A 12,871-nucleotide genomic window follows, 5' to 3' on the forward strand; every position below is an offset into this window, starting at 1 on the left:
CTCAGATTTGGGTAAACTCGTGAGTATCGAAAAACCATGACTGAAAGAAACGTGAATGTATTCCTTAGGAAGAGAAACCATGAACCTTTTATAAGTCTTAATGAGTTTTTGGACAATATGACCACTCCCACTGGCTCTTAATTTGAAGCTTCCCAGCCCAAGTGAATTGGAGATGGTCCATCAGAAAAGAATCAGCATTTGGAAAGTGACTGTAAGAGATTTTTTTGAATGCCCAAAGCAATTGGCATTGACTTAATTCATATCCAGGATGGAGCTGTGGGGACATCCATCCTCTTCAAGTCGTGCCTCCCTAATTGATCCTAAGATGGGCAGCCAAAACTGGCTGGAGAGACACTGGTAATGATACGTTGCTGTAAACAATCTGGCATGTCATTTGAAAATTCAAAAAGTCATCTTCATGTTGCTTCTCTAAGCATTCAAGGCAATAAAAAAGGTCTCATCTTCCTACATGCAGGTTTCATGGCTTTTTCCTAGGGAGAAGAAGAAGAAGCTTTCTTTTTTAGTTGATGCCTAAATGCCATTGACAGGAATTTTTCTAAGTTTCAATGAGTTAGAAATTAATCTAAGTCATCTCTAGTGCAAGACCATGACATTTTTTCCTGGGGGGAATGTCTCAGTAGCAGTTGTTTTGTGTTTAACAGCTTTTTGGAATGGCAGATTGTTTTGAGTAAGCAAATAGTAATCTATGCACACCAGATAATAAAAAATGGGATTTCAGTGTGGATATGTTAGCCAGCCAGTGGGAGCAGAAGTTCAGCTTCTCCAGATGTTTCCTTTAGTTGGATGCAGGTGAGGGAATGCTCTTTAGCCACCTCAGTGCCTGCAGGCAGCCGATGGGTAAAATGAGGCAGAGGCTAAATTGAGGCACTTGTGAAAATATAAAATCTGTTTTAAAGCTGATAGATGATTAAAAATGGGGGGTTTAACTTGCCTGCTTGTCAATCTTATGATCAAAACAAACTCTTTCAAAAATGACTGATGATTTAAATAAACTCAGCTGAAGGCAGAGCTGTTTCAACAGTATTAGAGCCATATACTGAAAAATGTCAAATTGTACGGTAGCCAGTAAAATCCACTGAATTATATTAGTTTCCAGGACACAGATGTGATTAAAGAAGAAAAATAGTTTGCATTTTATTTGATAAAAATAAGTTGCTGAATAAATCTAACTGAAAAACAAATTAACATAACAAACAGCAACTGAAGTCCTTTCATAATTTGATTTGGTCTTAGGCAGGATAAGGGTCATTCTTTTTTCTATCATACCATACAAATAAATCTCTTATCCATTCTGGAACAATCACAGTTTTCATAACCCATTTATAACCTGGAGCACTGGGCCAGTGGCTGACAAGGGGCTGGCTGACCCCTTTGAATTCCTGATCCATTGCTGATTACTGGTTGTTGTTTTACTTTAAAGCAGTTTAGTCTCATTTAGAGTGTATGGAGCTGTACCTCTCACAGTACCCTGGCTCTCTTATGTTCCTAGTTCAATGGTTGTATGTTTGTTAAAAAAACAACTGTCTGAGGCAGTTCCCCTTTTCCCCCCACAATACTTCCTACAAGCTATTTGTGTGCTACTTTGGTCTTGCATCCCACAGTGCTCATATTTTGGTCCAGTTTTCTTCTTAATGAGCTCTTCATCCATCCAGCAGAATGTGATGTGATTTTTTTCATTTAAGACAAAAGTTGCTTCAGAAAGTAAATATTTAAAGAACAGGGTGTGCTTCCCCCCCCTTTTTTTTTTTGTACTTTTATCTGGCATCATCACCACATTTTTATGCATTCTGACATATTCTCTGTAGTTTCACAGCTTTTGACATAGATACCAAACCTCTATATGGTAGCTGTGATAGAAAAGCTTTAGGTGAAAAATGTGTTCAGGAGATCTGAGGGGTGACCATTGCTCCAACCAGGATTTTTAGCAACAGCTTTGGGTTGGATTACCCAAATTCTGGCTCCCCACAGAGGGTAGCTCTATGGATGGATGCTCAGCACTGAGGAGGCTTTTATGTGGACTTCAGTGGGTGTTTGAAGTCACTTGCTTTTGAAAAACCTTGATCCCAAACTACTACAACCTGGCTATTTAGTGCATTATATCTATTTGGAGGTGCTGTGAACGGGCTGTAGATCTGTGTTTAAAATGAACAGCTGACGTGCTGGATATGGTCATGTCCTGTGCAGTGAGCAGCAAGCCCTCACCAGCTCAGAGCAGGATGACAGATGTTAAGGAATAGCCATTTCTTTTGGTCTATTGGGTGTGCTGTTTTGACTGAGCCAAAAAACCTCTCTTTCCACTGCAGCCACGCAGAAGGACATTCAGGGTTGTTCATGCTCATGTCAGTGAGCTGGCGGCCATCACCTGCAGTGGGGGGCACCAGGGAACCTGGTTGGTTTTACCCTCTAACTCTTCACAGGGTTTCCCAGCTGGAGGAGAAGAGGGGCTGGTCTGCTCCTGAGTTCTGCCTCTCTCCCAGCTCCATTTCTGCTGTGGCCTCAGATGATCCTGGATGACAAACGGGCAGCACAGAGCCACAGCAGAATGTAAAATACAGAAGTGCCCGTGGGGCTGCAAGGGCCACCAGGGAAGCTGCTGTTGTAGAAGTGTGTGCATGAATTATGTTGATTAGTGATGAGCACAGAGAGGACCCAGTGGGGGAATTCCTGCTCCCCACCTCTGTCCCCAGCCCCCTCAAAGCTGCTGGAGCAGTGATCCTCATCTCTGAGCAGCTGCTGCCTCCCTGTCATTTGGCAGGGCCAGCGCTGAGCCCAGCAGTGCTGGTGGCTCTGCACTTGGCATGATACCCACAGCTGAGGGGTCATTCCCCCAGAATGGCATCAAGCACCTTAACCTGGAGTGCAGGCTGAATTTGGCCCATCTGAATACAGTGGTGACTTCTGGGTGATGGGATGTTCCCCCAAACCTGGCTCAGTCCATGCTTCAGCCTCTTCTTTACAAACCATGTCCATTACGACAGAAATGTGCAAACTGCCTGAACCATGCGCTGTGTAAGACAAGTGAAATAAATAATCTACAAGCAGAAGTGCTTTTAGAAGTAAGTTGACCCCAGATGTTTTAGGGTTTCACTGTAGTCTGCTGCACTTTTCAGGTACAAAAAGGGACTGTCCTTACTATTACTCTTGTTACAGAGAGTGTTATTTTCTTACATGCATGCACAATACAATGTGTACGAATAATTTAACATCAATGTGGGGTTGGATTTTTTTTTTTTAACCTATTTGTATGCAGTAGAAGGCTTGTTGTAGAAAAGTATCTCCTCATACTTAAATATACTGTTAATAAAGCAAAAAAGATAAATTATACATTGCCAACACAAGTGTGAACTGCTCATGAATCTTTCCTTAAAAAAGCCATTCAAGCCTGATTATTTTTCTAAGTAACTTCAATTAAATTGAAGAAAGAAAATTCCTCTCTGTGTGCTTTATTTTTGGCTCATGCTTTCAGGGCAGATTTTTCAGGGTGGGATTTTTGTCTGCACAGCTTTGCTTTCTCACCTGCCTTATTGTATATTATAGGCAGGACACACTAAAAAATCAAAATTATCTACTCCTGTGGAGCAGGAGAAGTCCTTTGGTGGGGTGGGGGTCAGTGGGCAGAGCAGCCAGGGAAGCGAGCCCAGGCAAGGGGGAGCCAACAGCTGCAGAGCTCAACCATGGAGGGAGGGAGGGAGGGAGCTTTGCAAAATTGAAATCATTTGCACACAAACCCAGAAACTTCAATTTTTGGGATAATGTAGTAAGAAATGGCCTCTGCACAGCCCTTGAGTGCACAGCTTTTGGGTGATTTCCTTCATTCCTTGTAAGGTAGTGGAAAGGAAAGATCAATCTCTGAACTGCCATGGAGACTGAAAAAATTTGATTTGCACCAGTGGAAGGAAACTTGAGGATTTGTCCTTTTGGCAAGCCTCAATTTTTCCATTAAATAACTGCAAATTTACAAAATCCCTTCCTATTTGTACCCAGCAGCTGCCCTGTGGTACTGACCTCAGGCAGCTGCTGTAGGACAGGAGAGCTGGCAGCAGCAGGGCTGTGGGCAGCACCCTGGCACTGGGAGATGGATGTGGAGCACTGCAGGGTGTGACAAAGTGGCAGGATCCTGCACAACTGAGCTTTCCTCCAGCCCAAATAAGAGATTAAGTCCAGTAGAGATGATGCAAAGTTTGAAGAAAGATTGTTCCTGTGGTTGTAACCTGCTCCCTGTACAGGCACGAACTCCAACACTTCCAAACCTTTGTTTGGATGAAAACACATTTCATTCAATTCCATCATAATTCCAAAAGAATTTAAAATATGGAGAATGGGAAGGAAAAGAGGAAAAAATCAAGGAAGTGCAGCCAGCAGCAGAGCAGCAATCAGGGCATATGCTTGCCAACCAGCAGCACCGTGCCTTTCTCACACATCATCACGTACCAGACTCCTGATGCCACACAAAAATATCTTGCTTCTCCAGTTGCACTTACAACTTTGCCAAAGACTGAAAATGTTGAAATATTAGAGTCTGGTTTTATTCCTCAGTGCAATGAAAGACGTATCCAAATGCCACCTCCCCAGACTGCATGCTAATCAGTTTTATAAGGAAATCTATGTCAAAAGAGTAAAATCAACTTCATCTTCTCTATTGGCATGACAAGAAGCCAACTGTTTCCCCTGTTACTTGAAATATCACTCTTACTGGTGTGCTTGAGCCTCTGGACTCTGAGATTCAACTCATTGTCAATAAAAAAATTCTGCTGGCTAAGTCAGAGGCATTAAGCACCAAGAGTATTGACTTATTCATGGAGGAAAAATATAGAGAATATTATTGTTCCTTCATACATTGTTTAAAATATATTTTGCCAATATTTTAATAACATTACTGACTTTGACAATAACTGTCCCTATTTTTTTGAGTAAAAGCAACCTGAGCTAACATTCTTTAGGAGCACACATCCTAGCACTATGTAACAAATGGACAGATCATTTTGGAAAATGAGACATAGCACTTGCAGTAAAATTATGTGGGTTTGAAAATCTCATTTCAATCAGAGTTTTTAATTAAAAAACAAACAACCAGCAAAGCTGTTTTCCTCAGAGAAAAAAAAATCAATCCAAAGTTTATGCCCCGGTTTCTCTTTTTTTCACTAATACATAAAGCTGTCAGGGTAACATACAGCTGAATTATAACAGTTTATCCATTAGGCTTTGGCTTATTCTAAAAACTAGAATTTTACTGTGACAATTCATGACTTTTTAGCAGAAAAAGGTCTCTGTGCTGTCAGCAGGTATTTGCAGCCCTACATCAAGTCAAAATCTGCAACCCACAGCAGCCCCAATTTCCCATAAAAGCTTGTGCAAAGTCAGGGTTTAACCTTTATCTAAGCCTTTCTTAGGCTCAATTTATTCAGACTTCCTTCAGCAGATAACTTCTAGCTAACATTGATTTAGTTTTTATGGCTAAAGTAGAGGGGTTTTTAAAAAGTGATTGCTCTACGAATGAAATCAATCACTGCATTTTTTACTATTTTTAAACCTCAAGGAAATTTATTTAGAAAGGCCAAATCAGAGCAAGCAGCCATGCTGTGCAGAGACAACCACTGTGTCCAGGTAAATGCTGAGACCTCCATTCAAGAAAAACAAAATATATTCCCTTCAGGAATTACAGCTATTCATGATTTATTAAGAAATTTGCCTTCAGTTATATGGAAGGACATAACAACTTCACTAGCTTGAATTAATTTTACAACGTGCTTTTCTAGTTTATTGTAGAAATGTTCCTGCTCTCTGTGCAATATGATTTTACATGCTAGATGTAGAATTCCCAAAGCAGATGCTTTCAAAGCCTCCCTTGTTCCTTTAGAAAAATTTCAAAAACTAAATCCACCATTTTTAAATGAAAAAAGCTCTTGAAGTCAATGGTACAAAGATTAGAAGGAGGCATAGGTGAGTGCAATTCAAGAAAGAAATTAAGTCTCTATAGCTGTGGAAAAGCAGAAAGAGCCCTCCTATTCCTGGTCCTGTGATGGAAAAGGGATTCCAGATTATTCTGTGGCTTTCAGAGACTTCCTGCAAACAGGAGACAGCTGCCCTCAGAGCATACAGAATGGTGCATGAGTCTTGCCTAGTCCACAGAGCTGTAAGCCATACCTTCCTAAAAGCAGAAGAATGGGGGGAGAAAAATCTTTTATGTGGGACAGGAGCTTTTTTTATAGGTATGGACAGGCGAAAATGGATTACAAATAGATATCCTTATCTAGCAGGAGATTTCACCATGACCAGAAGAAGACAAGATAACTAAAAGTGAGCTTTTGCTGAACACCTCAGTTCTATAATATGCCAGAAAACTGTATGCAATGTAGTTAAAGCTGAATGAGAATCAACAACCAGAAAGGTGAACATTCATGAGTTTTGTCTCATGTCATTGTGAGAGAGTTCCTATGGTAATAGGATATTTTTCTCCTTCTTGTAATAAATGTTTCCTTCTCTTAGTACCAGTCTAAAAGCTATACAAATTCCAGAGGTATGTGTGCATCCACTAGTGCTTTAATGCCAAGGCTCTACAGTCAGGCTCAAAGCAAGGGGTTTATTTCTCCCTGAGTGGTGAACGCTGTTGCAGCCTGTGTCAGTCTGGTGTACAGGGCACGTAACCAGCGTGGGGTCTAACAGACTCTACAGTTCTTCCAAAAAGTATTTTTTAAAAAAATGAAGCAGCTGTCTAATGTGGGAACAGAGCAAAGGCCAGCTAGAAGTGAAACCAGGGAATAAGTATGTCTTTTTGGATCTGAATTCACAAAGATCTTAGATCTTTCATTTTGGACAAATGACATGCAGGTTTCTTAAAGGTTTCTGTTTTTCAAACACCTTGCTGTCTGTTCTTACAGGGGGACCACAGTCCCCATACACATGTGGGGACTTGCACCCTACCATAGTACTTAGTGGCCTTGGTGGCTTGGGACTAAGGAAGCTGCAATAGCAAAGCATGAAGAGGAAATGAAAGAGAGAGAGCTGATCAGCCTGTCTTCATGTATCAGACAAATACAGAGCTTGCTTTTGTCTCCAAATCATCCAAACTTTTGTCCACAAATTGGTACCTAAGCTGATCCCAGTTACCTAAATGTGGTCAAGCTTAGCAAGCTCATTTGGATTCTGGAAATCCTCCAAACTCCAGAGATACTCATCTATTTTAAGTGAAAGCTAGCCTTCATCTCCCTAGGACCAGAATTAATCAGACACGTCTGGTCTCCTTTATAGTAGTAAAAATTAGTTCAGTCTTCAAAACAATTGACATGAAGTATGTTTTTATATTACTCCAGAACTCTGGATGCTGCAAGGTAATAAAATAATTATTTGTGTTAGCACTGAGAAAACAGAAACAAAACAGGGGGAAAAGGGCTTTGGATGATCTAAAGTTAACCAGAGTATGAGGACTCATAGGAAAGTAGTGGATGATTGCTTCTCAAGTATAAAGCAAGTATTGTCATTCATAACTTTTGAAATACCATTTCGCATGTCAGATTTATTAAAATACTATTCTAGTGTACATGGGACAGGGCAACAGTTTCATTAATCTGAACCAGGAGGTGACAGAAAAAAGTTATTAAACAGACAAAATCTTTTTAAAGATCCTTTTCATAGTAAAACTTAGAATGTAAATCTGAGAACTTAGCATTATTAAATCCTGAGGATCTGTTCCGAAGTAAGTAGGTGTCTACCATATAATTAATTCAAGATTTCGCTTGTACCCTATTTCCCTTGCAAAAAGCAGATTTAGAATTCTTCAAGGAAAGCACTTCCTTGACCTTTTAAGATTTTAAGCAACTCTTGAGGAGAAAACAATCTCCCAAAAGAGCAAGGTGAAGAATGCTAAGTAAGGAAGAAGCATATTTCAAGTATAGTTTGAACTGAGAAATAAAAGCATAAACAGAGGATATGATGAACTAGCCTGCATATTAAATAAACAACCAGCAGGACTTGAAATCAAATAATTTTTTTAGCTGCAGAGAAAGTAAAGCCCAATGCTTAATGACTCCTGCTCTTGGGTACCCACCCAGAATATGGCAATCTTGTATATTTAGTAAACATACTGGTTCTTAGCTTTAATTGTGAATTATTCATGTCTTGCTAATATTGGATTCCCCAGAGTACTCATGCACAGCATGCACGATGATCAAATTTTCATTAAATTTAACAGAAAGACTTTCCTTTAGGACTATCAGAATGAGGCTTTCATGTCAAAACACACATTTTTCCTAGTTCTTTACCTATATATACAAAACGCTGATTTTTTTAACTTCAAAAACATAGGAAAAATGACTATGCAAAAGACTACTAAACATCAGAGTGAAGTGATTTGGAATGGATTAGAAAACACAGTTAAAACAATGTATGGCATCGCAAAAAATCTAGCCAGAAAGAAAAGAAAAATCCTACTAGGAGACTTCACAGCACTTATAGTCTTTTTGGTACTGTTTGTGAACATTACCTTACCTTTTTCAAAGAAGATTATAATTCAATTACCATATTCTGTTGCCATTTTCTGCACCTCTAAAGAGACAATCTCATTTGCAATAGCAATTTTACCATTACAATAATAATAAGGAATTTCTAACGCTTCATTTCACAGAGCACTTATACTACTGTTTCCTGATGTGTATTCCGAGCTATTCTTGCACTTAAGAGAGCTTTTTGTGATGCTCACAACTGAAGTGAAATAGCAAATACATTAAAAAGATGATAGGTGTCATTTTGAATCCTGATTCTGCAAACTGTACTGCATTTGTAAAGCCTTAATCCTCATGCCGTTCTAATCTTTGTCTGAGAAAAGTCTAATTTTGTTTGCAAATTGTAAAAAGGAGTGAAATTAATTTGCTGCTCGCCAGTTTCTCATCAACATTCTAAAAATCCCAGTGAAATTAATATATTAAACATGGGAGTGGGAGATAATTTTGCCAATTTAAACATCACAGATTAAGACAAGGTGTACAGTAATGCTATAAAAATCAAAATATTGACCTACATATGTGAAAAGAAGAATCCTACCCTATGTCAAACAGCATAGTAAAGCAGAGGAAGAATCCTGGCTATATAAGTACACTAAAAAGAGCTGGAGTCATTCAGTAGCCCACTAGAATGATAATTTTCAAAGCACTACAGAGGAAAAGAAAATACCTACGGTATGAAACACTACTGACTCCACATTTTAAAGCTGCACCTGGCTGTACTTTACAAATAAGATTATCCCTTTTCATGCACACTCACAGAGCCATTGAGATGGTCACAGAGTCCTTCAGAATGGAAAATGACACACATTTCAAATAACCTGCCTGTACTTCTACTTACCTTAGAAATATTTCTGAAGTAGAGGGGAAAAAAGAGCAGACAATAAGAAAGGCCAAACAAGAGCACTCCAAGAGTTGCTCAGCATCAGGTTACAGGCAGTAACTTGTAAGGCAAACCACCTGCAGCTTCTGGCTGGTCTAGCTCATCAGCAGAATGAAAATGGAACAAGAAGTTCCAGGAGGAGCTTTAGGATGATCCACAACTTAAATGAGGTGATTGAGCTGATAAAAGCAAAAATCAAAGGAAATGCTCCGTGCTGACTCAAAAGCAAAGAGATGTGAAGCAGCCATAGCCCTAATTAGGCAGATTATAAAGGAAGGTTTGAAAGACTCTTCTGGCAGGCTGAGAGGAGGAAAAGACTTAATGAATGTTAATACCAAGAGTCATCATTTTATCTGCAAGATGATAAAATATGGCTGCTTTGATAACAAGAGACAATAACATCTCAGGATGTCCCTTTCGATTCTATGTTTTAAGCAGTACAAAAAGCACACAATTTGTCTCTGACAGAATTTCTGCTAATATTTCTTACCCACACATGCAGTGAAGTAATTCACTATTACTGGGCTGTGTTTAAAAAAATCAAGTAGGTGGAATACTGTGAAGAGGTTGACTTGACTAAAATTAAAATTGGTTTAGGGAGTCCAGCTTTTGAGTACTTGAAATTCTCTGGTATCCAAGCACTCTTTTGTGCCACTTCCCATATTATCCTCACATGAAATGTGGAAAGAGCTTTTTGCCTTCTTAACACGTGGTAGCAGAGTTTGCAAAGCCTGTAAGTTCCTAAAATGCTCCTTTCATATAGGAATCAAACCCCTTTCCACATCATAGATAATTTATTCCTTGGTCTTCCAGATTTCAAGGTTTTCCCTGTTTTATCAGTGCCATGCTTCTTTCCTCACTCAAGCTCCTCTTTAATCATATCTAAGAGCATTCTTTTTTTTCCCCCTCACTTCCACCCTTCCCTAAAGTATCTCTTTTTACACTTCTTGCCCAAATCCTTTCAACACAAGTTATATTTTTCTTCCCTTCCTGAGATACAAGTTTGGCTATGCCTTTTGATTCTTTTCTCCAAAAAACTTCCTTCTGTTTGCTCTTGCCTCTCATAACGAATGCTGTGTGAAAGTTTGCACCTTTTTCTTTCTCACAATATGGGTTTTGCTCTCTCAGCCATGCAATGGACTGTCCACTTTTTGAACTACCAAATTTTCCCATTACACCTTCCCATCACGTATTGTTTCCAAGCCCAGGTAGTTTCAGTCTGGCAATGTATTTCCCTTTTTCAAATTTTACTTAATTTTACCCATGTAACATTTCTTCCCCACGTTGTTGATCTAAACAGTCACTCTGTACTGACAGTTGCTTATTTACTGGGGGCATATTTAGGATAGTAATCACTAAGGATACTGCCATACTACAACTCCCTCATGCATTGGATAAGCACAGATCACATGCACCTCAAGAAATTTTAATTTTTAAGAATCCTACAATTCATTTTTAAATTACCTTAAAGTCCAGTAACTCTCATAATTGCATGAAATGTCAGTTGAGTTGATTCATATGGCAGTTCTAACAGAAATAAAAAAATTTGCATCTACAGCTGTATCAAAAATAAATAACCATCACTGGAAAAAAAATTAGTTACTTCTATTCCATTTTAAACAATTTAATAGTATTTCCTGCAAGGCTACATACAAGAAACTATTTTAAATAACATTAATACAAACTAAAAAAAGAGAAATTGAAGTTAGAAAGATTTCATCTTTCACATAAAAAAGACGTAACAGATATGATTCATTCAAACAACTATATTATAATAACAGTAAGAAAACACTTAAATAAAAAGGTTTAAATGAGGGAGCTAAAATTCAGGCATCTAAAGCCATGTGTAGGCACTGAATAGCTGGTTTAATTTTCAAGGTTGCAAACACTTTGAACTTTCAAAGAGTTTAAGGTGACTAACACATATAGAAGTCCCATTAATACTTATCCACATAATCTACTCATCTGAGTAGGTCCATCAAATTAAAAAGCATTTGTGTGCATGAAGCACATGACTATTGTTTACAGGATTAAACTATATGCTGATATATGGATTCAGTTGTCTTATTTAAATCTCAAAATTTAAAACTTTCAATCACAACAGTTAAAATACTACTTGTTTATTTCATTATGCATTTTGGATGCATGCTATAGTTTTTTAAAACGTATGCTGTGAGGAACTCCCAGTAGATTTTAAAATAGAGTAATTAGTACCTTTTTTCCCAAAATGGCAACCAGAGTCCTCATGATCAATGTATTATTTGAAATATTCAGGTCTACAAATAAAAGAAATCATTGAGAAGCCATAAATTTCCTTATTGACCATATTATTTGCATGGCTTGAAAGCAGAGATTTCGGCTTAGAAATTGATGACATAGCTCTGGAATTTGAGAAGTTTATGTAACTTCCTAAATGCCTATAAAAGAAACTTCATCTTTTATACTGCAAGTTTCAAGCAGGGATCAGTATATACAGTTAAATCAACACTTCTAAATACTTCATTAAAATCAGGATACTGGCCATCACAACACCATTAATATCAGTTAAACATCTTTTGAGTTGCTAAATGAACATACACTTTTCAACATAAGGAGTTTTAATCATTCACCCATTATTATTGACCAGGTCAGTGCCACATTATTATTTGCCTTTACTATTTTTGTTCTAATAAATCCCAAGAGCAAAATAATTAGGTTGTTCATTTTAGCACAAAGAAAAGGGGCTCAGTTCTGCAGACACTTTTCAAGTGTTTAATTTTGTAAACACTGATGGTCATATTCTTCTACAGAAAATAAAGCCTGTGACAAAATGTGTGGACCATAACAGTCATTACTGGTATCAAGTCTGCAATGGTCAGAGAGGTGCAGCACTGAAATTGCAAGGTAAGAACATATCATCAACTCTTTAGGCAATTTAAAACTTAATAAAGGATTCATGTGCACTTCATTGTATCTACTCAGATATCTTCAGCTACCACCAATTCACCTTGGTTTCAGAATAAAGCTCTCAGGTATCGTAGTTCATTCCAAGGTTTTAAAAGCAAACCAAACTAAAATCATTAAGGCTGTTTTATGTCCTTGTCAGCTGGATTTACTTAGACGCAAAGGAACAAACACTCTGAGGATCCTCAGGTGGAGTGAGCAGTCTTGTCAATATTCCAGGAAAAGTCATTGCATCCATTGGAATAATTAGTCACCAACATCACCATCTCTGTCACCAATGAGCCACAGAAAATGAAAACCTATAGCTAATAAGGCAGTTCCAAGCAGATCTCCCAGTGCAGTAAGATAAGGGATAGAAAAACTGTCAGGGTCTTTTCCTTTTTTCCAGAAGTGATGCACCATCCAGTCAGCAATCCACAACAAAGTAAATACCTACACAACATCAAACAAACAAAATCTGTATTATTATCATGTAAGTTACATCAAAAGGCAGTCAACAGACGACATTACTGTCTCCATACTAGACCAA

At 38.3% G+C, this 12,871-nt stretch overlaps 1 protein-coding gene across 1 annotated transcript in view; it reads right to left on the bottom strand.

Annotated features, from left to right (window-relative positions):
* Positions 1 to 11,150: 11,150 nt before the first annotated feature.
* Positions 11,151 to 12,871, bottom strand: part of SLC41A2 (solute carrier family 41 member 2) — a 42,771-nt gene continuing 41,050 nt past the window's right edge. Inside the window, exon 11 of the mRNA XM_068191029.1 lies at positions 11,151 to 12,774. Within this exon, the coding sequence (XP_068047130.1) occupies positions 12,589 to 12,774 (186 nt within the window). The 3' untranslated portion in view covers positions 11,151 to 12,588. The remainder of the gene's footprint in view (positions 12,775 to 12,871) is intronic.

The sequence above is a fragment of the Anomalospiza imberbis genome, chromosome 5, assembly GCF_031753505.1.
Source record: "Anomalospiza imberbis isolate Cuckoo-Finch-1a 21T00152 chromosome 5, ASM3175350v1, whole genome shotgun sequence".
NCBI lineage: Eukaryota > Metazoa > Chordata > Aves > Passeriformes > Viduidae > Anomalospiza > Anomalospiza imberbis.